Below are 27,902 nucleotides of genomic sequence, written 5' to 3' on the forward strand. Positions count from 1 at the left end.
CACTGGCTTCACAGAACCACAGGCCAAATGCAGTTTCTTGACGTTCTGGCCCATTATTTTAAGACTACATATGGTTTAATGCCTTCTGTGAAGCCAAGTTTACTTCACAGGGCAGTTTATCCAGAACTAGCATGTGAGTCCAACGTGGTCTCACGGGGCAAGAGAGTCCTTACTCGGTGTGAGACCACTATGGATTCACATGGCACTCAAAGTGTAAGTGGTGGCTTAAATCATGTAAAAGAATAACAAGATTTCATACAATTAGTCTGCAACAGGTTCCACTCTCTGATAATGAAGTTGACCAAATTAACTATAATGGTTGCCGCAATAACCACAATGGTTGCCAGAGTAACCACAACGGTTGCCAGAGTAAACATTCCCTTTATTTAGGCCTACAACTAAAGAAACATAAAGTGATACAACAACCTTAGTATAAATACTTTACTTTAATACTTTTCATTGAAATGGCAACCATACCTTGTAATGTGTCTAGAAAGCGACCAAACCTCTTTTCCAAGACAGGCACATTAGAGTAACAAATTCCGCTTGAAAAAAAAAAACACAAAAATGTAAAAATTTAAATTAAGGGATTAAGAGACACAATTGGAACCCCGCGTACGTTCGATCCACTTTCAAATATTGGAAATGACGGAACAGATTGAGAGGTGGATTATTCCAGGGACGGCAGTGAGGGCATGGACGGCGGTGGAACAACGACGGAACTCAACTCTTACGCTATTTACACATCTGCATTGTACAAAGCTTGGCTTGCCAGGTGCGAGCTCCCAACTCATTAATTTCTTACAATTCATGTAGAACTGAAAGAAACACAAAAGTATCTCAGTGGATATACAATCCGACAGAAATTTATCTACTTGTAACAATGGAAGATTAGGCCTACTGAGATAGACCGTAACAGTGTCACCAACAATATACAAAAAATATAACCGATATATTTTAATCACTTTGGTTGGATTTTCAAATTTGCAACCCTGATTAACCCTGATTGAACCCTGACCCTAAAAGAGACAGACGATGGAAAAATTTGTTAGAGCCCGCACCCAATTATACATCGAATTGCAAACATCATAACATCAACAATTAGTTCAACAGAAAAATCAAACCTTACACAAATGACTGCATGCCCTGTAAACATTTTTTTTAACAAACCAAAAGTTAAAGGAGCGCTCAACAAAATATAGCGAGTAAAGTAAAACTGGCAGACATGGAAATTAGAAAAAAACCAAAGTCCTTATTTCTACATCTAAATTTTCAGAAAATTTAGCTATGTATTTTCAGAAGGGGCTGTGTTCTTTGCTGATAACAAATATTTCACTGGCTTATCATCCTATCTACGTTGTTAACTCAACTTTTGCACAACCAAAAAAGAAAATTAAAAGGTCATTATAAATCTAAATAGATGCATCCAACTTAGGTATTGCTCATAAATGTATTAGGACGTCCACAGTAAAAACGGGGCACTAAACAGTTTCAAAAATGTTAACATTTTTAATCATAACAAATTTAAAAAGTTAAAATATTTTTAGAAAATAATACTTTGATAAATGATTAATCGTTTATAAACTAATACAAATTGAAAAATATCAACAGTAGGACTACTAAACAGTAAAAAACAACAATAAATAACATCGGTGTATAGCTTAAAAGTATATGAATAGATTTAAGTATAAAAATAAATTACAAAATGGAACTCACATTCACATTTAGCTGCCAAAGTGTTGAAAATGGTAGTTACCGAGCTAGGTGCAAATTAATACAATTAATTACAAAAACATAAACAGCATCAACCCATCTAATAGGTTATGTTTGGACCGCTATCGCATAACAACTACTTCCTATACCACATTTAACATGGCCATACCCCATAATAAAGAAATTAAATACGGTATTAATTTGAGTATTCTCACTCAAATTAATTTTTGACAAAAGCAAAAGAACTTTTGATAAAGTAATTGACATTAGATAAAACTTCAACTTAAGTTTGTAAAATACCTTGAGGCATTCTGTACAATACATATTTACCTTAAATATAAAATTATGCCTAAGTATTTAATCTAACGTTTTACGTTTCCGACACTCCTTGAAATCGGATGGTTGGTAGTCGGATTTTAATCCTTAAAAGTATGACCCAGCCATTATTTTTTGTGAGGGGAAGGTCTTACCTAAGACTTATTACTATCTAACGTCCACCTTTTGTTGGAAGGTCTTCAAACTAATCTCTCCGAGGGTTAGTGAATCTGGCTCTGCTCATTCCTCGCGCTGCGTTGTTCTGAGGCGGTCGTCGAGCATTGCGCATCTCACGGTCCACCTCTGCAAACACAGACTCATTCAAATTTACCTGCTGTTTCAATGGAAATAAACTATATCAACAAACTGACGCATATTCCCCATTAGCTTGACATTGAAATTGAACAACCTAAAACATTTAAATGGGGGGGAAATTTTAATGGGTATAAGGCAGGAGTAACTATGGTCTTTATTACAGTAGACTCCCTCTTATCCGTAATGGCCTCGGTCGAGTACGGATAACGGGGTTTCCAGTTAAACCGACGTCCCCAAAAACTCGTTAAAACGGACCATTTGGATCCATAATGTATAAGAAAATAATGATTATTACGTATTTAGTCACGTGATCACTGGTCTCAAATCTTTCCCACGAGAACAGTTGTTTCAGTACCGACGACTTCCTGTCGATTTAGTCCAGTTAAACCGATGTGCTGATAAAGATTTTCCGGTTAAAGAGATATAATTTCTGCCGAGTGTAGTCCGGTTAAACCGATGTCCGGTAAAAAGGTGTCCGGATAAGAGGGAGTCTGCTGTAGTAAGAATCACCAAAGTTTAAACTGGTATCCTTAAGGCCAGATTTCACCACATTTACGCTAACGATGGTAGAGTTAATATTCAGTTAAACCTAACCAATGATCTAAACCACAGTTAAGGAAATTCGGTTTCACCAACGAAAACGCGTCAAAACTAACGCTGGTTTTATAAATGAGAGTTTAGTGTAAAATCCAGGTGGCGGTGGCAGTGAACTGTCATATTACCAGACTTTTATGGAAGCAAGTAAACATAACCTATAAAATAAATCAGTGTTTAAGGTAGTGAAAACAAAACTGGAGACAGCAAGATTAGAAGAATGCAATACATTCTGAGCAACAAGAAAAAAATTACAAAAGAAAACAAGAATAAATAGCAAAATAATTCAAATGAGTAAATAAAGACAAAGCAATGTTGTTAAAACATATTACATTGAGGAACGAATTGATTGAATTTTGCTGTTGAATCAATTAAGACTCAAAATATAACTTTTTACAAGGAAGTTCAAGACTTCTGTTCGTTAAAACTAACCAGTTTGGTACATTTGAAGTAGTGAAAAAACTGGAGGCAAAAGAGTTACAAGAACGAGACATAACACAGATAACATCAAAACAATGATTTTCCATAAATACTAGCAGAATAATGACAATTTAGGTTTCCTTAATTAAGTCTGACAGAACGCAAAACAATTGTTTGACCGTAAGGTTAGGGTTACCCAAAACCGGGAAAAGGAAAAGGGAGCCTATTTTTTCGAACAATGAAAAAAGGAATTTGATAATGTTGGTAGAAAAACACTCTTTTTAGCTGGGATAAAAGAGTGGCTATTAATCGCCTATCAGTTCAACGGGATCGCTGATCACATACCTAGAGATATGCCTTTACTAAAAATCTTGTGGGATAGCTTAAAGACTAAACGTGTTGATAGTTCATATCTAGTAAAAAATCAATTCCGTATTAATTATTAAAATCAGTAACCCTTTCTCTTATCCACCTAGTTCGGTGAACAACAAAGGCTACTCTTCACTATCACTTTCAAAAGCTAATACGTACCCTATGCTCTTCTAGCATTTGGCCTTTCCATAAAACCAGCTGCTATTTACTTAACGAAAGATTAAAAAAGTTGACCGGTCAAAATTGGGCAGTTAATTATCTGGGGACGAGTTAGTCTTAACTAGCTCTAATGGCGAGTGGTGAGATCCGATTTTGTCAGTTAGGCTATGGTTTAACGGCAGTTTAAGTGTTTGGTGAAATCGGACCTAAATGTTGGGGGTTAAGCCATTTTGTTCAAGCTTAAAAGGACAAAGATTCTGAACACTATTCCAATAGAGGAGTTCCAGGAAGCCTTCCGACAGTGGAATACTAAACACTTGCTGGTAGCGGTGGGTCGACTTAGAGGGAATCTTCTGAAGGAATTTTACAGGTTTTTAGTGCGCTAGACATAAACATTGAATACATTGATTTTCCTGAGCCTTGAACAAAAGCTCTTAATTTTGCCTGATAACTCAAATAAAAAAATCCTATTTCAATAAAATATTGGTGTAACCGTGTAAACCTATGTTTATTCAAACGAATTTGCAGACCAGCATGATCGGACTATCGGACTGTGCTTTAATGGGGGGTTTATTAGAATAGAAATTGATTAATACTATAACCACTCCGCTACCTACACATCTCATATTAATCCTACTACAATTAATTGATGAAGTAATGAAGTCAAGGGTTCAAATCTTACCAATCTCCTCGAGACGTTGAGTCAGCGCTAGCTTCTGCTGAACGGCCAGTCTTAACAGCTGGTTCAATGTCTTCTTCTCTTCCTCAGCTGCCTCGAGTTGTCGTTGCAACTCGTCTACCTGAGTCACGTACTCCTCACAGCGAGCAGCGAACATGGCTCGCAAACCTAGAAACACATAAGGATTTAACACTAGAGGGCCCTCCAAACCACCTGTTGGGGTAAAGGTAGCGGAACGTGTATTAAAAATAAAAACAGAGCTATGTTTTCTGAAATGAATACATCGCACAGTTAAAATGAATACATATGGTTTAGTTAAAACTAGTGGTAAAAGCAATTAAGGCCAAATTTTTCATACTGAACTATTGGTCAAACCAAGTAATTACTTTTAAAAACATAAGTTATTGTTTTTTTTTTAGGAAAATAAATAATAACATCAACTAAGGATAGTTTTATAATCTATTCCCGTGTTTAACCCATTGAAGACAGCTTGCGTGTGTAGTTTGTCACCACATTTTGCGGCGAGATAACCGTACTGCTAACCCACTGACGCTCAAATAGTTTGTGAAATCTAACCTGCGGGCGCTAGTGAAGTGCTTTTAGTGTCAATCGACCTATTCAGCCCACAATAACATGATAGCTCATTTGGCTAATGTGTTACACTTACGAGCGTTGCATTGAGGTCTTTTTACATGCGTGGGTTTGAATCCCGTACATGTGCTATCCTTATTGAGCTTCTTCAAGCTTATTGAGTAATTAACTGATAATAGAGAAATTAATAAAACATTTTTCATCAAGGGGGTTAAGTTTTAGCCAGATTTAGAATTATATTAAACTATTATTTGGCATCAAGGGGGTTAAGTTTTAGCCAGATTTAGAATTATATTAAACATAATTTTATTGAGCCACTGACAGATTTTGCAAAAATAAATTATCGATTTATCTTAACACATATTTTTCAACTTAGTCTAAATAACTTGGAATACAAAACCATAAATCATTTATGTAGGTATTATATACCTCTACTATATTATACAATCAGCTGATATATTCAATTAGATGTTCTTTGTTTATTATGAATGCAAAACAAACAAAATAAGAGTTCAGTTTAAATTACTACATCTTTACATTATGAATCTTGTTAAAACTTGTTAATAAAATAACTGTTCTTTAAGTTGGTGGTTAACATACAATAAATAGAAGACTGTAGTACACTCTGCAGGTGGCTTTGATTATGTTTTATTTTAAGCTCATCCTAATAAAGGTCAACTTCAGTATCCAAAAGTCTACGTTTGTTCTGTTGCTGATCTGGCTGTCTTGTACGTCACACAAGAATCCTGATGTTTCTGAACATAGGATCCTCTACAAATCACTTTACAACAGAAAGTAAATAAAACTTACTGGAGAAAGTAGCTGCGTCTTCTTTCAAGACTCGAAGCTCGTTCCGCAGTTTGGTCATGGTCTCGCTCACCACCGTCTTCTCATTGTCGTACTTGGACTTGAGGTTGTTTAGAGCCACTTGCGCTGTGTTCTGGTTGGATTTGAGCACCGTTCGGAGTGTAGCTATCTGCTCTCGCTTGGTGGACAGCAGTGACTTGAGCTCTATCACTTTCTCCTGCAGTTCTTGTACCTCCTCACTACCCAGATTGTGCCCGGCTGAAACATAGAATTGCATCAACTAGTCTCAAGAGACTCCTGAAGGCTGTGAGATGTTTTACTTTATATACCTTTATGCTCTTTATTATGATTGGGTTTTTACCCTAATGGTTTGGATTTTGACTCGGATATACTCAAAAGTTGAACAGGGTGAATTTTTTCAGTCAACCCAAAATAAAAGTTCAGAGATTCACTGTTTACTGTTTAGGGACAAAAGAAGCTCATATGTGGGCAAACCTCCTTCCTTTACTTCATTGGCTGTCAGCTGATTCGTGCTTATTAGCCGGGTTGTCTACACGGTTTAGTGTTATTGGGAATTACTTTGAATACATTAAAAAGACTCAACTAAACACAATTTAAATAAAACACAACTCGTACATAAAAACAGTCCGAATACACAAATATTGTATAGGGCTAAAGGGAGCCTCTGCTACCCCCCCGTGCCCCCTCTCACTCGTGTGTGCTCTGCGTGGCCCCGTGCCACACCAGGCTATTTTAGTATTATGATAGCCCTAAATATTTGTGTATTCATACCGTTTTCACGCTGTGTTTTAATTGGGTTTTTGACTAGTTGCAAGCTTTGAAATGTTGTCTTTGCAACCAAAAATGTAAGCTACTGAGCTATCTTAATCGTTAAACTATTTGAGAGAGGTATGGAAAATCTACTCAGACATACCAGTAGGCCTACAGTCAACAGTTGTTGACGTAACATACCCTCTGTGTTGGAAGTGCCGCCGGCCTTGGCTCGCTCCAATGTGTGGTTGACAGCGCTGCGCAAATGCCATATCTGGTCCAACAGAGTCTCCACATGAGCCTTGATAGTAGCAGCATCCTGCAGACTCTCCAGCTCCTTGCTGTCCATGTCAGTTTTGAGTCTGGCTCTCAGTAGTTGGACACCCTCCTCTCCAGCCACCCTCAGCTTGGACTCTGTAAACACACACTTGTCAACTCTGTACTGGTCCAACAGAGTCTCCACATGAGCCTTGATAGTAGCAGCATCCTGCAGACTCTCCAGCTCCTTGCTGTCCATGTCAGTCTTGAGTCTGGCTCTCAGTAGTTGGACACCCTCCTCTCCAGCCACCCTCAGCTTGGACTCTGTAAACACACACTTGTCAACTCTGTGCTGGTCCAACAGAGTCTCCACATGAGCCTTGATAGTAGCAGCATCCTGCAGACTCTCCAGCTCCTTGCTGTCCATGTCAGTCTTGAGTCTGGCTCTCAGTAACTGGACACCCTCCTCTCCAGCCACCCTCAGCTTGGACTCTGTAAACACACACTTGTCAACTCTGTGCTGGTCCAACAGAGTCTCCACATGAGCCTTGATAGTAGCAGCATCCTGCACTCTCCAGCTCCTTGCTGTCCATGTCAGTCTTGAGTCTGGCTCTCAGTAACTGGACACCCTCCTCTCCAGCCACCCTCAGCTTGGACTCTGTAAACACACACTTGTCAACTCTGTGCTGGTCCAACAGAGTCTCCACATGAGCCTTGATAGTAGCAGCATCCTGCAGACTCTCCAGCTCCTTGCTGTCCATGTCAGTCTTGAGTCTGGCTCTCAGTAGTTGGACACCCTCCTCTCCAGCCACCCTCAGCTTGGACTCTGTAAACACACACTTGTCAACTCTGTGCTGGTCCAACAGTCTCCACATGAGCCTTGATAGTAGCAGCATCCTGCAGACTCTCCAGCTCCTTGCTGTCCATGTCAGTCTTGAGTCTGGCTCTCAGTAGTTGGACACCCTCCTCTCCAGCCACCCTCAGCTTGGACTCTGTAAACACACACTTGTCAACTCTGTGCTGGTCCAACAGTCTCTACATGAGCCTTGATAGTAGCATCCTGCAGACTCTCCAGCTCTTTGCTGTCCATGTCAGTCTTGAGTCTGGCTCTCAGTAGTTGGACACCCTCCTCTCCAGCCACCCTCAGCTTGGACTCTGTAAACACACACTTGTCAACTCTGTACTGGTCCAACAGTCTCTACATGAGCCTTGATAGTAGCATCCTGCAGACTCTCCAGCTCCTTGCTGTCCATGTCAGTCTTGAGTCTGGCTCTCAGTAGCTGGACACCCTCCTCTCCAGCCACCCTCAGCTTGGACTCTGTAAACACACACTTGTCAACTCTGTGCTGGTCCAACAGAGTCTCCACATGAGCCTTGATAGTAGCAGCATCCTGCAGACTCTCCAGCTCTTTGCTGTCCATGTCAGTCTTGAGTCTGGCTCTCAGTAGTTGGACACCCTCCTCTCCAGCCACCCTCAGCTTGGACTCTGTAAACACACACTTGTCAACTCTGTGCTGGTCCAACAGTCTCCACATGAGCCTTGATAGTAGCAGCATCCTGCAGACTCTCCAGCTCCTTGCTGTCCATGTCAGTCTTGAGTCTGGCTCTCAGTAGTTGGACACCCTCCTCTCCAGCCACCCTCAGCTTGGACTCTGTAAACACACACTTGTCAACTCTGTGCTGGTCCAACAGAGTCTCCACATGAGCCTTGATAGTAGCAGCATCCTGCACTCTCCAGCTCCTTGCTGTCCATGTCAGTCTTGAGTCTGGCTCTCAGTAACTGGACACCCTCCTCTCCAGCCACCCTCAGCTTGGACTCTGTAAACACACACTTGTCAACTCTGTGCTGGTCCAACAGAGTCTCCACATGAGCCTTGATAGTAGCAGCATCCTGCAGACTCTCCAGCTCCTTGCTGTCCATGTCAGTCTTGAGTCTGGCTCTCAGTAGTTGGACACCCTCCTCTCCAGCCACCCTCAGCTTGGACTCTGTAAACACACACTTGTCAACTCTGTGCTGGTCCAACAGTCTCCACATGAGCCTTGATAGTAGCAGCATCCTGCAGACTCTCCAGCTCCTTGCTGTCCATGTCAGTCTTGAGTCTGGCTCTCAGTAGTTGGACACCCTCCTCTCCAGCCACCCTCAGCTTGGACTCTGTAAACACACACTTGTCAACTCTGTGCTGGTCCAACAGTCTCTACATGAGCCTTGATAGTAGCATCCTGCAGACTCTCCAGCTCCTTGCTGTCCATGTCAGTCTTGAGTCTGGCTCTCAGTAGCTGGACACCCTCCTCTCCAGCCACCCTCAGCTTGGACTCTGTAAACACACACTTGTCAACTCTGTGCTGGTCCAACAGAGTCTCCACATGAGCCTTGATAGTAGCAGCATCCTGCAGACTCTCCAGCTCTTTGCTGTCCATGTCAGTCTTGAGTCTGGCTCTCAGTAGTTGGACACCCTCCTCTCCAGCCACCCTCAGCTTGGACTCTGTAAACACACACTTGTCAACTCTGTGCTGGTCCAACAGTCTCCACATGAGCCTTGATAGTAGCAGCATCCTGCAGACTCTCCAGCTCTTTGCTGTCCATGTCAGTCTTGAGTCTGGCTCTCAGTAGTTGGACACCCTCCTCTCCAGCCACCCTCAGCTTGGACTCTGTAAACACACACTTGTCAACTCTGTGCTGGTGCAACAGAGTCTCTACATGAGCCTTGTTTGTCCACATGAGCACGCAATGTTACATTTTGAATTGGACCATTATCATTATTTACTAAACTGTCTTTTGTATTTATAAATAATGATTTTTATCGTTAAGGTGTTTAGTTCATTGGATTTAGTTATATTTTTGACTGAAATTGTGTGGTCTGTTTCCAAACAATGTTTTTCTATTGCTGATTTTTCAGGCCTGTTGTGTTATGTGAGAAGTGTGTTCTTTGAATCTAGTTATTACATTTCATTTGTTTGTCCAACATAGGATACTTCATCTCACAACTGTCGGACTGAATTTGATAAATACCAGATTTTGTCATATTTTCTAATTTACTTTAAGGATTTCTTAGAATAATTTTTATTTTGTTTTTTGTTTAAATGAACCCATTAATTCAGCATTTTTCTTAAGCGTTGTTTAAAAAAATTTGTTGTTTTGGGTTTTCAGTCACTTTTTTATGTCCAGGGTCACCACTATCATAATAGTGGTGACCCTTATCAGGGTCAGGAGTCAATGTCTTTCAGTTTTGATTGCATACTAACATTTAATTATAATCTGTATTTTTTGTAACCTAGACATTTGTAGACAGTAAAGTAAAATGTTTTGGTTTAGTGTTTAGGTTTTGAGATTTGAGATTCGGGATTCAATTGTTAAAAGTTTCAGTTTAGATTTAGAGATTCAAAAATTGTGGATTTGACCATCACTAGTATACTGTACCTATAGTTAAAATTCCTAAATTTGTAAAGTAGCGGTAATGGGTTGGCACACTCACTGGGATCGGTGTGTTTCTGATGGTCCAGTAACACTCTCGTAGGTGTCTCACCGTTGACAGTACACACGTGGTGGTACAGCTTGGCCAGTTCCTCGCTGACTGTGAGCAGGTCGTTCTGTGCAGTGGCCAGATTGTCACTAGCCTCGCCCGCCAGCTGTCCCAGCAGTCTCACGTCCGACTCTAGCTCGAGGCTACGTTGCTGACTGTCCAGCAGCTGTGACAGACAACAAGCATTTGAGCCAACGATGCTTTTATTGATCTGAGAGTGGCACCGTTTAACATTTGTAAGGCAGTTTGAGTGAGAAGGAACTCTGGCGATGAGTGAAATAGTTCACCAAATCCAAGTATACACACAGTCACTAGTGGCATTTTGCGATTAATGGAGTGTTGTGCGGGCCGACCTAACTCGCCACAGAAGGTAATTTACAAAATTAAGGTGCAAACTTAACGGTCAAAGGAAACAAGATATTAGCTTTAAAGAAAACTGCAGCAGTTAAATTATTATAAAGATCAGAAAACGACATATTTTTAAAACTAATATTGTATTTTACATTTTATTTCAAATTGATAAGTTTATTACCCTACATTCATTGTAATTACAGAATTAAATCAAAATAATCTTCTTAAGCATAATTTACATGATATAATTGAACAATTTTACAATGTAGTTCAGCTCCTAGGTTTGTACCCACATTTGAAAAATTTACCACTTTTTCATGTAAGTCCCACATTATTTGTCAGGATTTTAACAACCGTGCTTTTTAATTTCTATTGTAATACTTAATCCAAAGAAAATACTATTTTGACCAAACGCCCTTAAAATTGAGTAATTTCCAAAATAAGTAATGCAGGATGGTTTTCCATGCACATAAAATGTCCTGTGTCGAAGGGTTAATACAGACTAATTGGTGTTCTGCCAGAGTGAAAAGAAATACCGTTAAACAGTGGCTTTGAGTTATATCTAGGATCTAGTTTCGTGTTTACCTTGTTCTTGAGATCCGTCAGTTCAGTCCTCAGTTGCAGAGTTGCATCAGAACAGTTGAGGTTCTTCTCCAGCTGTTCCAGCTCTTTTTGGAACTGTTCAATCTCTCGGGTGGCCAATGTCATCCATTGCCTATACTGCAGAAGAGCCAGTTCTGACTGAGGAAATCACAAGACAAATTAGTAACTTACACACTTATCTAAGAACAAGGCAACCTCGTTTTGCACCTTTTGAAACATCAGTTTCTTGTAAAAGTGCAGGAAAGGTTTGAATTAAAATCAAGCCAAAACTAAAATACTAAAACTTTACCCTCCTTCAAACAAGTCTTAATTTGTTTCCAGTTCCCTACACCATCATTGAACTTCCTTCCCTAAAATCAGTAGATTTTTTGGGCCTCACAACACAAGGAATTTTAAAATGGAATTATCACTGTGACAGATTAGTAGAACAATAATTTATGATGACAGAACAGTTATAGTTATACCATGGATATATTTATATCAATTATGTTTAATGTGTTTGTAGGATTGTGTTTCTAAACAAATTCAACTTCACGTATCTTAGACAGTGACAATACAAAAAAAAAACTATATGAATGCAACGTACCTTCGTTGACACGGTGCTATCCTTATACACTGTAACTAAGTCACTACGTCACCCTGACGTCTTACACTACGGGAATCGGGAAGTTAATAAGCACTACGGTTTAACACTGTAAAACTGCTAACGACCGAACGGGCCGGAGTTACTCAGGATGGAAGCTGGCTATAACTGAGGTGTAGAGGTGTCGGTTAACATGGACTCATGGGTTGGGGAAATGGCGTGACCCGACAGTCCAATAGCATTGGTTTATTCAAATATTATTAACTGGTAGTGGGAAATACAAACGGTTACAGTTCAACGTACACATTTAGATATTGCCAACATAGCCTTGTAAATTATTAAATAGTAAAAACTGTTATATTACTTATATAAATATATTACAAATTTGTTTCTTGTTATTTCAGTTATTTTAATCCTTATTTAACCAAATAGCACGGTTTAACCATAAACAATAACTTGTCCCCTAGTCATATAACAAATCATAAAATTAATCAAAATAGAAACAAAATTTGTTGACACTAGTGCCCAGTGTCACCAACATGAACTAGACGAGAAGTCTACTTGTGTGTGTTTGTCTATGGTTTTGGTTTTGAAATTAGAAATCTGGTGTCAGACCTTACTAAGGTAATAAACTAACCATTTTTTCAGTGGGCAGAGCGTCTGCTTGTTTCTTGACGTGTTGCAGAGAGTCTATGTGTGCTCGTAGCTGCACCAGACGAGTCAGTATTGCCTGCAACTCAGCTTTGCTCTGCTCAGCCTCCTGTTGTGACTCGCGTAGACTCGTCGTCAACTGACACTTCTCACCTTCCATCTGATCAACAAATTGTGTCAATGCATGGAAAGTGGAAATAAATCTGTCAGCTTGTGACAGATAATAGGCTATCTGTTTCTGTTTTAGAAATCATTAAAGCGAATATGTTGGTGGCAAAATATATCGCTTTATGTTATAGAAATCCATTCTTGTAAAACAAATTACTAGGGATGGACGGGATTGAATTTTTAGTTCGGGACGGGACGGGATTTTTATTTCCTTCCCAATTTTCGGGACGGGACGGGACGGGATTTTTTTCTGTGCATAAAAAGAAAGTACTGTATTGCAGTTACCAAAAAAGACATACGAAATCAATTTTTACCATTTGTGGCACTGATCTATAAAAGCCAAAAAATTGGTAACAATTTACAGGTACCTATAGTAACTTGTGACTCGAGGGTCACGGGGTGATCATATGTATGACTCAAGGTCACGGCGCGATCGTCGTCATGACTCACGGTCACGGCGCGATCGTCGTCATGACTCGCGGTCACGGCGCGATCGTCGGTATGCCTCTGCGGTCACAGGGTTATCGTCGGTATGACTCCTCGGTCACGGGGTTGTCGTCGGTATGACTCCGCGGTCACGGGGTTATCGTCGGTATGACTCCGCGGTCACGGCATGATGGTCAGCATGACTCCGCGGTCACGGCGCGAGTCGTCGTCATAACTCGCGGTCACGGCGCGATCGTCGGTATGACTCGCGGTCACGGCGCGATCGTTGGTATGACTCCGCGGTCAAGGGGTTAACGTCGGTATGACTCGCGGTCACGGCGCGATCGTCGGTATGACTCGCGATCACGGCTCGATCGTCAGCATGACTCCGCGGTCACGGGGTTATCGTCAGTATGACTCGTGGTCACGGCGCGATCGTCGTCATGACTCGCGGTCACGGCGCGATCGTCGGTATGACTCCGCGGTCACGGGTTATCGTCGGTATGACTCGCGGTCACGGCGCGATCGTCGGTATGACTCGCGATCACGGCTCGATCGTCAGCATGACTCCGCGGTCACGGCGCGATCGTCCGTATGACTTCGTCTCCTGCGTTCGCGGACCTATCGCTCGCAATAACGGCACTCGCGAAGCGGAAAAATCGCCGACGATCGGACCAAATCCCGTCCCGAAAAATTCCCGAGTCAAATGTAATCCCGTCCCGATTATCGGGAATATTTTTTTCCCGAAAAATTCCCGAAATTTCAGGACCCGTCCATCCCTACAAATTACATCCATACAAATAATCTCCTGGAAAAAATAAATGTGCAAAAATACAGTTTCATATGGTAAAAAACTCGTCTCTGAAGCATAATGTGTAATATAGGCCTACATCCTTATTTTTAAAAGATTTCTTCATAGCGGAAAAATTAGTTATCACCATATGACATCACCTTTTGACAATAAAAAAATGTATCTTTTTTAAGTGTGACCATTCTAGATCTATAACATAAAAGAATGATTTACCTACCTTATTCAGGCTAAATTTATAAAAAAAAAATAGAGTTGTAAATCATCCATTCTATTTTTTGCAGCTTAGGATAGTTTTTTTAACGCTAGGATAGATCAAAATTGAAGCTATCCAAAAATCGAGGGATAGGTTCCCAGTTATTGTGGTTTGACACACAGAATAAAATTATCCGTAAAAAGATAGGGTCACAAAACAAACACAAACAATACTAAGTGTTCAGGAGAATTGTTATGGTTTTTAGTTTTTAAGCATCAAACGTGCAAATGATAGTAAGTGAGGTAAACACAATTTCAGTTAGGTTGAATGATTCAATGAAGGAAACCAGTCATGAACCAGAAAATCAGCCTACAAACCAGTAGCCATGTTAAATGAATCTTTACCTGTATGACAAAGAATAAACAGCTACATCAAATACAAATACATTATTTTTTCTAAAAATGTCAACTAATGTACAAGAATACTGACCAAAATTTGACAAAGGTGACTATTTTATGAATGTGAATTTGGTTAAATAAGTGTGAAACACATTTAAGAGTGAGTATCCGTTCAGACAAAATTTGTCTAGATATTTTTTTTAATAACCAAAATCTGAGTTTTACAAAATGCCTAGTTGATTTTGACCTGGTCAAGTCAAGTCAAGTCAAGTCAAATAAATCTTTATTCAGACATACAACAATGTGTACATGAATGCGTCTTAATTTTAAACTATAACTAATACTAAAACCATTTTCCTGATCCATTTTATTTTTTTTTTACATGTTTATTTACATATTTGAACATAGTGCAGTAAATTCTTCAAAATTATAAAACTCTCCATTAATTAGAAAATTCTTAAGCTTTTTTTTGAACTTATTTCTGTTTTCCTCATTTCTGATGCTACAAGGGATAGAATGAAAAAAATTAACCCCAATATAATCAGGACTTTCTTTAAATTTTTCTTTTTTATGCTTTTTAATTATAAAATTTTGTTTGTGCCTAGTATTGTAAGTATGTACATCCTGCTGTCTTTGCAGTTGTGACTCCCGGCTTTTAACATATAATATAGTCTTATATATGTAGAGGCTGTAAACTGTAAAGAATTCTAATTCTTTGAAACGATTTTTACATGATTCATTTTCATTTAAATTAAGGATGCACCTTATGACCTCTTTTTGTAAATGTAAAATTTCATTTAAGTTAGATTTATTTGTTCCACCATAAATTTCAATGCCATAAGCAATATGGGAGTGTATATTTGAATAATAAACCACACGCAAAATTTCTTTACTGCAAAGTGGAAATAGTCGTCTTAAAGTAAAAATACCGGAGCTAATTTTATTACATATTTTATCGACATGTGAGGTCCACTTTAGTGTACTGTCCAAGGTTAGACCTAAAAATTTGGTTTCACATGCAAAATTTTCAAATATCTTTTCGCCAGACTTTTTACACTCAAATTTGATGAAGGTTGTTTTGTTTTTATTAAGTAAAAGGTTTTTTTCATTTAAATAATCTCCAATTATTTTGAGCGAATCTTTCATTTTTATTTCAAGAAGTTCACTATTCTTTTCATGCATAGACATACTTATGTCATCTGCATACAAGCAGAGGGCATTGTTTTCTACCCGTTCAGATAAATGTTTTGGCATTCCTCCCAAGTAGCACAGGAACAGGAATGGACCCAACACAGATCCCCGAGGAACAGAATACTTAACTTCCCTAACATTAGATCTAACATTGTACATCTTATTTCCATCTAAATACCCAATGTTAACAAACTGTTGGCGGCCCTCTAAATAAGATTTTATCTTATGTTGTTGTCTTATGAGATTCTAGATAGGTAGGTTAGTTTGCACACCTGTTCGACCTGCTTTTCCAGTTTCTTGAGCTCGTTGAGATGGATCTCGCTGAAGAGGTCGACTTGTTTACCGTCAGGAGACGCCAAGTCCGATCCACTCTTGAGATCCGCCTCGATTCTCCTGAGTACAGGAAGATCGTCCTCATCACTGCCGATAGCGCCGTCGTCCGTTATTTCTGTACCATCAGCATTCGTTACTGAATCGTTACAAATAGGTGTGCAGAAAAGAAATTAACCTACCAAAATCTGTTCACTAAGTTTTGTAAAATGAATAGAAGTTAATTAAAATAATTAATACGGTGATAATGTTTTTGAATTGGCTGGTTAAAATTTTTCTTAACTGCATTAAATTTGTCTGTACTACAAAAACTCATTCTTACAACAAAATTACTGTTGTAGGGACATAAAGACAGGGGTTGGTGCAGTATAAATAAACCATATAAAGAATTCAGTAGAAAAAGTAAGGTATCAGTATCAAAAATACATTTTTTGATAGACTATCAATATTAGTATTAAGAATCTGTAAATTTTGTATTGACATATCTCTAAGAATGAAATAGGAATTTAAAATTTAAGTTTTTTACAAATTTTCATTTTAAACCGTTATAGGAATTATAGCCTAATGGTTTAGGATGCCAAATAATTAGTTTTCTAAGCTCTAGAAAATAGGTTAGAAAGAAATTGCAGAATGTTTTTGTTGAAGGTTCAAAAGTGAGATAAACCAATTTTAACCCCATAAAACCCTGTTCCCACAGTCAGATCATAGGCCTACTAGTAAGCAAACTTAAAAACTTTAAAAAAGTAGTTTTACATATTTGAATATCCTAATTTCTCTCTAAACTATTTTATAGGTAGAGCTAAAGAAACCAATAAATTAGTGTTTTGAAGTGTAATTTTTTATGGTTATTGATTGTTAACATTCAAAAAACTGTAAATTCAAAACTCCCTTGTTATTTTATAAACAATAAGTAACCATTTTTAGTTTGCTTATTTATGGATACAAAATTGAACTTGGCAAATTTATTTATTTCATACTAGGCTATTACCATTTTAACACTTTACTAAACCGCTACTTTACTAAAATTTGAATCGAAAACAATTTGAAATTAATGAAATTTTTAAAGCTAGATCTTTACTTAATTAAATTTTGTACATTTATTACCTCTAATACTGTATGCCAGGTTGCTAAGGTTATACATGCTCTCGCTGTTTATTCTGTGGTCAAGCTCTTTCTTCATCGCGTACTTTGCTTCTCTTTCAGCCTACAAAATAAACATTAAGTTATTTTGTTATAGTAAATAAAATAAAACACTTTAGTAATTTTGCAACCTATTTATACTTTCTACTTTGAAAATCAAACAACAACAAATCTTTTCTCACCTGTTAAAACCACAAATTGACCTCTCTACAATAAAAATTCAACTTAAACTTCAAACTGAAACAAAACTATTAGTCAGCTGATAATTCACAACTACAGGTTATCAACCAGACTACCCAATAAAAATCACAATTTCGTCCTATTTCTCGATATTTCAAAACATTCCCATAGCAGAGAACTTGCATAATCATCTAATATTTAACTGCTTTGTTGAAATTTCACCAATCAGGTTCAAAATTAAATAAATTTATGCTAGGATCCACAATTTGAATAAATCAACGCCTACTTACTAGGAAATAGTAAGGAAGGGAGAATAAACTATGTGGTTTTTTAAATTTAGTTAGGTAGCCTACTGTTTGTTAGGCTAAATTAAATTTAATTTGTTTAGGCTAAATGTTAGCCTACTTGTTTAAACATTTTAGAAAACCCAGGGAAATAGTTTTTAGGTTATAAAGTGGATTTCCTGTTGTAACGCCAATCTCACATATTCACCTTGCCTGCCTAATTTTACACGTTCGCTGCTACAGACGTTCTGGAACGTCAAATGGGCCACGAGCTAGGAATGTTCCGGAACGTCGCCATTCATCGATGTTTAACGTTTCCATGGATCAGCCAGCTCGTCACGAGCGTCCTATATTTCTTTGCAGCTCGTGGGGATGTACTTTTCTGACAATAAAAATATAGTTTCCCAAAATCACCACCAGGGTTGTTTAGAACAGGGCTTTGTCCCACCTCTTTCCTGCTAGATAGCAACACTAGTTTACAGACTGCAACCTGGGTAGTGCTGCTATCTATCAGAATCACTTAGTACTATGTCCAAAGCCAGTTTTATTGCAACACATTGCCATCCAGTACAACTACTGTTGTTTTTACTGTAAGTCAGTGTATCGGCAGCAATGTTTACGCAGCCGGCGAGCGTTAGTTCAGCTCCTGGCGCCGTCCCGGCATCTAGCGGTCAGCAGCGAACGTGTTAAACTGTCTCTCATTTATATACCAGGATAATTAACCGCTGCAGTTAAACTCTGCTACTGTACCAAAATAATTCCCGACCAAAAAAGTTTCAAATAAGGAAAAAAAATATCCAAACATGCAATCAGAACAACCTTAAGTTGAGCTTTTAATCACAAGGTCATTATTACAAAGCTAGCTGGTAGGTGGGATTTTGGATTAGAAACTCGATTTCACATTCATAATCTTTCACCTCCCATTGTCCACATACCTACTGCATACAACTTATGCTGAAAAGATGAGGTACAAAAGATTGACTTGTATAACTACTAAAATATGCCAAAGACAGACTAAAAACAGATCTTAGACTTTGGGATATTTGTTAAAGTCCAAAGTCCAGTTTATTTTAATTCCTAACTTAACATCCTAACATGCTACTCTATAGCCCAGAAATTGTTTTACAAATTACTTTACGATAGTCCTCGAATGTCAATACATTGTCACGCAGCTAAAGCCATTGGTTATTGACACAATTAGAACCTCGGAAATCAAGCACCGACACCCTGCCCTGTCTACTACCAATTTTAGAAAGTGGTACTACCGTAATCCAAGAAACCTTTACCTTTTACCTTGTTGTAAGAATGTTAAAATAACGTTCAGTTACTGAGACCAGCATCACCTGAAGAGAATGGAGGGCTTCGTCCATTTGTTTTTCAGCAATCTCTTTCAGTTTCGTAAGCTCCTCCATTTGCTGTTGTAAAACCTCCACATCTTCTTGGAGTCGTCGAATTTCATGTTTCGCTCCTTCAAATTCAACCTAGAAGTAAACAAACGATCTTAATAGGCCTACCTTAAATTATGAGGTTTGCATAATGAGTTAGCCTATGTAGATCCTGATCAATTTAAAATATTTTACTCCTAGATTTTCAATTCGATGATTGGGTTCTTTGTAAAAAAAATTTCATATTGTATTCACTTCCTATCCAAGTTTTATTTTGTTCTTAGTTATAAAATAACAATAAGTTATTTTGTTACCTTTAGCTAATTAATTTTGTTACTTTTAGCTAATTCAATTGTTGATTGGTGTGTTTTACATTGGAATAATGTTTTGATCTATTTTGCCAAACGTACAAAGTAACCTTTCATCCTCATACGCCCAATGAAGTTTTGTGCACCCAATTATTTGTATAAATCCATAAATCTACACAATCTCTCCAATATGCATCTGAAGGAGGGTTAAACAATTTAAGATGCTCTGATGTTACCTGAGATGACTTAAGTCCTGACACTTGCTTCTGTAGGGTAATGTTCTCTTCTTCCAGTTCCGAGTAGTCTACCAGCATACGACTCTCTCGGAACTTGATCTCCTTCAGTTCCGCGCGCAAACTCTTGCGCTCCGTATCCGCCTCTGCCTTCTCCTTCAGCAGCTCATTGTTCTCGTGTATCACCCGATTCCTCTCTTCCAACAGCCTCTCCAGTTCTTGACGCATCTGAAATACAAAATTTAAATAAAATTAGAAATAAAATAAAAATATGTATTCCCATAAGCGTTCTTGGTAGACTATTAATTTGTTTGGTTAAGATTCAAAAGGAGATTTGAATTATTTAGAGTAATGAAAGATCAGTATTATATTAACTAAGAACAATTTTCCTTCAGCGTAGATATGAAAGCTGGAACACCCAGCGGCTTGAAGTCACGGGGGTGTTTGTTATACATTTTAGGCCTAATTTGCACTTAATACAGTAAGGGTTCACTCTGTACATCCCTTTTTTGCCGGTCTTACTCAGCCAATTTCCACGATTTAGGTACCATTTTAAAGCTTATGATCTAGGGGAATGAAAAATTGTAACCAAAAAGATGATTTCATTTAGGGCTTCGCTCCTCTAGCGTATAACTTATTTCATGAGTTCACATAAAAAAATCAAGTGATGCTGATTAAACTAGTCCAGGACCTGACTAGGGTTCTGTGTGCATGTCGTGTATAGAGAATTTTGCTTTTGCATTTCAATATAGGTGTCTTAGGAAGTGTTTTCCACTCGGGTGTCAAGTTCGCACCTGGTACGTTTTCGAGCTATGACGTCAGCCTTCACTTAAACTTGGCAGTGTTTCCGAAAACTGGATAGTTTGATTATCGTGTGTACTTCACAGTTAATCTGATAATATCTAAGTTAGCAGATCTTTTAACTTATTGTTATGTGAAAACCTAAAGAAACCTGGTTTCAAATATTCAACTACTTATTCTCCAGCTTCAAATAACATTGACTAAAAATAACTCACATTAGTAGATTTCTCATCCCTAATAACTAAAGCTGATTTAGTGGGTGTTGTATGTATGGTTATTTTCTACGTCATTTACATTGTGCAAAGCAGTTTACAAATAATTGATTCTATTTGGTTAAAATAGTTTTCAAGTTGGAAAATAGCCTAAAAAAAACGAACAAAAAAAATCCAAGACACTCAAGCATTTATTTATTGCGTTAAATAAATAATAGGCTATTAATTTGCCTTTAAAGTTTAAATGGTCAAACAGCAAAAAATAATGATAAGTCTCTTGAAGAGAGTGTGTTTAAATATTGACTTTTGTCTGTGCTACAAAACACAATATTAAAACTGGCTTTAAATATTAGTACAGATGTTTGAAATGTTGGAAACTAGATCAATCTAAGTACGACATCATGACTTACAGAAGCCACTAACACGATTTTGTTTAAGCTCATGATGGAAGCTCAGTAACTGCAGATTGAATTTAGAATCAAAGGGAAGGAATCAACCGATGCACCTGGGTGAAACTGGCAAAATAAATTTTTTGTTCATAGTTATTTTTTCCATGAGATTCTTACAAGTAGGGCCTAGGAAATATCTTATTCGTTTAAATTCATGCACAAAATTGTAATACATATAGAACACATTAAAATCTCTTGTAGTAAGTTAACAAAACAAGCTGGTTATGAATTCATGTTTCCTAAAACAATTGCACACTGAGAGTCTAAACAATACGTTTGGAATGCGATAAGTAAGAGCACTTTATTTAAAATCCAAAGTTCACTGGGTTCTAATCTGAAAACTCTTTTCGTTAATCCGTCTTGGACTGCACTTGACACCGTTTCCACAAACAAAAACTGCGCTGCACTTTACAAACTTCAGATTAAAAGATGGGTGCAACGGTGATAAAAACCCTTTGGAAAATAAGATACAGCTTATAGTATTTAAGTATCACAAAGCTAGCTATACTTGACTACGCATTGGCTCTATAGGCCTACTTACAAGTTTCTGGTCATTTTCAAGATCAAGAATTGTCGAATTAAGAGACGTCTCCCTCGCGCATGACTCCTGCAGAAGGGATTCTTCCGTTTCAATTCCAGTTTTCGTAGTCACCTTGGCCGTTGTTTGGAACTTTGCCAGAGCCTGAAACAACATGGATGAACGTTAATATTGGTAAACCTATGTTGTTATAGTTAAAAAGTGTTAGGCTACTAAATACTGTAACCAAATTTTTTATTAGTAGGCCTACTATTATTGTTAGATTTGAAATTCCTTTGTAATTCCTAAATGGAGAATAAGTTAACTGTTATTGTGGTATTTATGCTTGTTATGTGATTTATTTTAATCAAATTTCGCAATTTTTATCATTTTATAACCTACAAAAAACACACCTTATTACCTTTCCTGTAGCACCTAAGTACTCATTAAAGTTAATGTTATTTAAATAGGGAATAAAACTGGCGATTGTAAGGGAATATTTTAGGGGAAATCCAGCCAGGTAAATCTAAATTTGCTTAGACTGCAGGTTTGCTTGCGACGGGGGTGTATTAACACATCCCATTTTGTAGTTAATAGGCATAAGGGCTCGTGTAACCCAACACTACATAACTAGTGTCTACAGTTGTTAGCATTATAATGCAAAATCAACACTGACCACTCAGGCAGAGCAACCTGGCATGCAAGTAATTACCAAGAAACATCATACTTGTCTAACTATGCTTACACTGAAAACTTAAGGTTACTGGTAACTTACTATAGGCTACTGAGTTCACAAAATTTAGGCGGTTTGAGAGGAAGCGATTCCATCCCCTCCACAGCATTTCAAATTTTAAACAACAGCTGACAGTTGATCAGCTGATATTTAGGTTATGTTAAAAAAGTGGTAGAAGAACCTAGGAAACCTTCCCCTTAAACCGCCTGAATATTATGAACAAAGGGAAAAAACTCAAAGGTAATGGTCGGCAAAAACATTTTTTACTGGTAAACATTTCCTATTACAAGTCCTTTTAGACCAAGAGTATTTCTACTCTCCTTGAAAAAAGGCTATTTTTTACAGTGCTCAGTAATCCAGTATTGCCAGAGCCCAAAACATTAACGAGGATTAGGCGTGAGTGAGTGTCTACTGTGTAATTTGGAAGTTAAACTATTTAACTTCATTGGATTTGTCATATAAAAATGTGTAAAAAATTATGGACATTTCTTGGTTGGAGGGTATAATTTGTATATAATATGATGAATTAAAAAAATCGAGGAACTCATGAAAAATACCCATACGTGTGGGTGACTTAAGATGTCAAAGTAGGTAAGTATTTATGTAAAATCATTTGGTTTAATAAATTTTTTAGATGACCAATATGAAAAAAAATAATTATTAGGCTAGTGCAAAAACTATAAACATTTTAGAGCTTCAAAAATGTTTATGTTTACAAAGGGAGTACAAAGGCTACTATCCTCTCCTAAATACAAACTATTTACATTTTATATTAATTAACTAATGACACGTGATATACTTAGTCTATGTGAATTCACTTGGATTAAATATTATTAAGGTGGATAATAAATATTGTAGTCAAATTAATACAGGAATATTTAGCCTACTTCCGGGCAACACTACTGTACGTCCAATCCAGAAATATTTTTTTGCTATAGCCTACCATAGAATAAATAAACACCAATACTTAGACTATTGTATAAACGGTAACTTTACTGACAACATATTTGCCAAACGTTTTTGTACTCAATATTCTAATTGGCACATATGGAAAGTGAAAAGGGACCTCTTGTCGGCGATCTGCAAAACTTTCAGTACGGCCAATATAAGTAATTAAGGTCGAAAATATCGGAATTGGTTTTTTAACGATTGTTAAACCTCATCTGACATAGAACAGGACATTGTTAGCCTCTGCACGGTCTGAGAAAAGGTACCTCTTGTCGCTCAATGTTATTTCGCCATAACGACAAGAAGTACCATTTCTAATATTTGACTTTATAAACAGACTTTAGTCTTCCAAAAAATGAATTCTAATGCATTCTAGTGGAAATTTAGAGTAGACCTACTACAACAAAGTTCAGTTTACGGAGAACAAAATATCTCACAAATGTTGCGGTCCTGAGAAGAGATACCTTTTCTTATCTTATGGAGAAGTAACATAGGGCCGACAAGAGGTGCCTTTTCTGAAATGCGATTTTTACGACATGCTTCGATAAAACAATTATTTAGATAAAAACTAAGGTACCGTGAGTTAAGGCGAAAATTGGTATTACCTCCAAAGAGAACAATATAAGCTTTTGTTTGATTAAGTTACCAAAATCGTTTCTTAAATACAAAAAAAAAAAAACTGTTTTTTACCTACACATTTGAAATTTTTAAAATAGTTTTTCTCAAACCCTCTTCTATAACAAAATTTCAATGTCCTGTAAATAACTTAAACAAACAAATCGTAGATGCATGGGACTTGCACCAAGTGATTGGGAATTTAATAAGGAATTCAAATATTTATATAACTCAAAATCGAAAATTCCTGACAAGAGGTCTCTATTCGCTTTCCACATCACATATGGGCTTTTTTAGTTTCAAATATGGATCGAGGCGGCCGGGGCAACTGGTGCTGTGTTTGTGTTTTATATTTGTATCCTCTGTCTTGCCTAATGCCTTGATTCAAAGTCCCGAGGGTGATGCAAAGCGAGTACCAATAGAACAATAAAACATGTTTAGTTAAAAATAATGTTATTCCAAACAAAAAACCCTATTTTATAAAGCATCATAGTATACAGTTATGTTAGTTTGCTGTAGGCCTATAGATTTTAGGAATTTTGGTAATTTAAAATATCAAAATTTAATAATAAATGTACAAACAATTAACATTAGGCTACTGGTACCTATATGACTTAAATGTGTGCATGCTTAGTTACTAATAATTTGAACAAATAAAATAAAATGTACATAAGCTAATTTAAATGCTATTTAGGCTACCCGGGTGTAAAAACTCTGCCCACAGTTATATACTGGTAAATGCACGGATATTTTACATCTCTAGCTACATCTAAAAAAAGACAATGGTGGATATAAGATCACTTTAAAAATATCCCACCATCCAAAAAAAAAAAAAAAAAAAAACTTAAAAAGAAAATCTTGAGGAATATTCAATAAAAGTTACTTGCTTTAAAACATACTAGCATAAGATCTTAAGGCCTCTTAGGTGACTTGAAATCAGTCATCTTAATTTAGTTTTATCTAAATTATTATGATATTCTTACATATTGCTGAATACAGACTTTTCACATTTCATTACTAACCTCAATTAATTGTATGACGTCAAGTTGTATGCCCAAGTCTAGCCAGTAAATGGAGACTGTCAAATGACACAACAAGCCTAGATTGGAAGTAATGACTGCCACATTGAATCAAGCCTCCCCCCCTTTGTTGGTTTAAACAATTGTCCTGGTCCAAAACCTACATTATTTTACGGTCTTTTGTTAAGGGAATGGACTGTGCAGAAAAGTTAAAATATTCTGAATGATTAAGGTTTAAGTTAGACGGCAAAAGTAATTTTTAACTGACACACATTTTGATTAATTGTAGGCTATTTCTAAAAAAAAAAACAAGCTTATAAACATAGGCAAATGGGAAGTTCTAAAGTTGTGTACCGGTATCACATGCTATAGAAAGCATTAGGCCCAGGTTATCTTGTTAAAGGCACTTACGAGAAAACTTTTGGAGCCTGAGAAATTATTGATTGCTACATTAAGTTATGCTAAAATTATTTTATGTTTTGTTCCTGATGAACACAAAAATCATAGCCTACTATAACTTAAAACATGTTTATGTTGGGTGAATATAGTAGCCTAGTTAGGCTTAAGTTAAGGTAAACAGTAACTTAGAACAATTCCAGATTTTAGGTCCCTCATTACAGTAGCCTACCCATTCAATCCACTTTAAGCCTTTTGTTTAGTCACCCTAATAATAAACGTACAGAAGTCTCGATTAGCCTATATGGCCTTCTTTTACACAACTCTTCACATGGACACACAATCAAGTAGGTGTAACTTAAGCTACATTGAGACAGTTTGGCATTATTTTCAAGTAGTATGACAATATACCTAAGTAAGTACCTACTTAACATCATCGAGCAAGGGTCTTTAACCTATGGCTAACAGGCAACATCAGGTATGCGAACCGATTTTATCAGATATGCAGAAAGCTAGGATAGGCTACTGAACAAAATATATTTTATCTGGTAGTAGGCCTAACTTATAAGTTACATCACACATCATCTCCTGCAATTGTAGTGACACTAAAGAGGATATCTTGCAGTCTTACCATCTTATCTAGCGATCGAGGCAACACCAGTGAGCATCCCTTGCGGCCTCATTTTACGGTACCGGTATCGGAGATAACATTGTCTTCAGCAATCGCATCAACACTCATAAAATATCTCGGGGTCTCGTTTATACCATGTTTGTCACCAACGATCGCGGCAATAACCTTGAGCATCTTCTGCAGTCACGGCAATACCATTATCGACTTTGTGATCATATTTCCTTATAGGCTAACCATAACAGAGAACCAATGGAACACAGTTGAATGAATGGCTCGATTATGGGCTAACACTTATTGGTGATTAAGTTTACTTATTACTGAATTCCCAGTCCAAAACAAATACTTAGGCCTACCTAGGTAACTCTTTCACAAAAACTTACAGCGTTGACTAAGTAAGTTCAGGCAGCCTAGAACTCGCTAATTTTTAGCAGTCATCAAAATTCATAAAAATCATAAATTAATAAATTAGGCTAAAACTTTTTATATGAATTTTGATTAGGCCCTACCCCTAAAAATGACTCCTAAGGCCTACAGTACTTGCCACTTTTTGAGGTGAAAACTAGCTGTACGTTAAGTTAAACATTCAGTGATCGAATTATGAACCTAATAGGCCTACCATTGACTATAGGTAGGCTATACCATTGATTATAGTAACTTAAGGTAGGTACCTAACTTAACTTGGACAATACTAAGTAAATATATTTTTATCTTCATAGATGAACATTCAAAATCAACTCTTATTGATCAGAAAATATATTTTAGATCTATAACCCCTCAACGGGCTGACATTTTAAATTCTTAAAAATTCAGGATTCTTACTAAACTTCAATAATGGGCCTAAGTAACATTGGGGACCTGCATATTTTCATTAGTCATCCGGATTTGACAACGTTCACTATAGGATGATGGTTAGCCAGTTATTTAATTCAGATCTTCACCTTTGGTAACATTTGTAGCCACACAGTCCTCTGAATTCCTAAGCTTACTATACCTACTACAACTATCTGCAGTACTATCCTGATAACTAGACCAATTCGTTAATACCAAGACAAGAATGTGGTTCGGATTCCACTAAACTGTAGGTCACTTCAATTGCCATTAGCTGTTTGGGCTATTAACTAACAGCTGTGTCTAAGGAATATGTCAGCATTAAGTTAGTCACTAACAAGACTACAAGATTGCGTCACTCATCCTTCACTCATATTTGGGTAAAAAAAGCACATAAGTTGCGTAAATAATTGACAAAATAAATAAAATACCCAATGGGTGCACAACTAGGCTTTCTTCTTAGACCTTATCTAGGCTATAGGTTGGCCTAGCCTCAATTCCAAAACTTAAAAGGATTTCTTGTGCTTATTCCTGTTAGAACAAGTTAGGCTACCATACCTTAACATAGGCTATTTTTAAACCTTACCTCTTGTGTGATTTCAAGTTCATGTCTTGCATTTTCATAGAGGGATTCCAACTCCTCACATTTCGATAACAGAGTTTCCTTTTCATCCAAAAGCACTAAACCATATTGGGCGGACTGTATTTTTTCACTGCTTGCTTGGTCTAATTCTCTACTAAGTCTTTCTATTTCTTGTTTTAGCTCATTTACATTATCTTGAACATTATGCTCCATTTTAAGGCTAATCTTTATGTTAGATACCTCTAGAAATACAACTTTTAAGTTTATTATCTCCTAACACAAACCGAACTCGAAATAAAATAACGTTTATGAAATTCCATGTCCTGAATTGCAATGGTTATCAAATGTAAACCGGTTGGATAAGTATATCGATAAAATTTACAAAAGAATTATGACAGAATAAAGATAGCCTAAAATTAG

General features: G+C 37.2%; 1 protein-coding gene across 1 annotated transcript; it reads right to left on the reverse strand.

The window, feature by feature from the left end:
* Positions 1-27,902, reverse strand: LOC128996884 (protein bicaudal D). The gene is made up of 13 exons (XM_054422411.1): positions 27,486-27,902; positions 21,754-21,894; positions 19,754-19,978; positions 19,168-19,305; positions 17,325-17,424; positions 16,163-16,338; positions 12,690-12,863; positions 11,452-11,607; positions 10,462-10,681; positions 6,938-7,102; positions 5,969-6,223; positions 4,571-4,735; positions 1-2,331 (listed from the first exon to the last, which is right to left on the reverse strand). The coding sequence occupies exons 1-13, from the start codon at positions 27,693-27,695 to the stop codon at positions 2,234-2,236; spliced, it is 2,223 nt and encodes a 740-aa protein (XP_054278386.1). The 5' UTR covers positions 27,696-27,902; the 3' UTR covers positions 1-2,233.

Source organism: Macrosteles quadrilineatus, unplaced genomic scaffold, assembly GCF_028750875.1.
Source record: "Macrosteles quadrilineatus isolate MER2022 unplaced genomic scaffold, UCM_ALF_1.0 Scaffold_6__1_contigs__length_79288215, whole genome shotgun sequence".
In the NCBI taxonomy this organism is placed as follows: domain Eukaryota; kingdom Metazoa; phylum Arthropoda; class Insecta; order Hemiptera; family Cicadellidae; genus Macrosteles; species Macrosteles quadrilineatus.

Excerpts from the sequence above, each read along its gene's own strand:
- LOC128996884 (XM_054422411.1), bottom strand. The coding sequence starts at position 27,695 with ATGGAGCATAATGTTCAAGATAATGTAAATGAGCTAAAACAAGAAATA. Across the intron at positions 6,224-6,937 it reads CGGCACTTCCAACACAGAGG|CCGGGCACAATCTGGGTAGT; the intron begins GTATGTTACGTC and ends TCTATGTTTCAG. Across the intron at positions 4,736-5,968 it reads AGACGCAGCTACTTTCTCCA|GTTTGCGAGCCATGTTCGCT; the intron begins GTAAGTTTTATT and ends ATGTGTTTCTAG.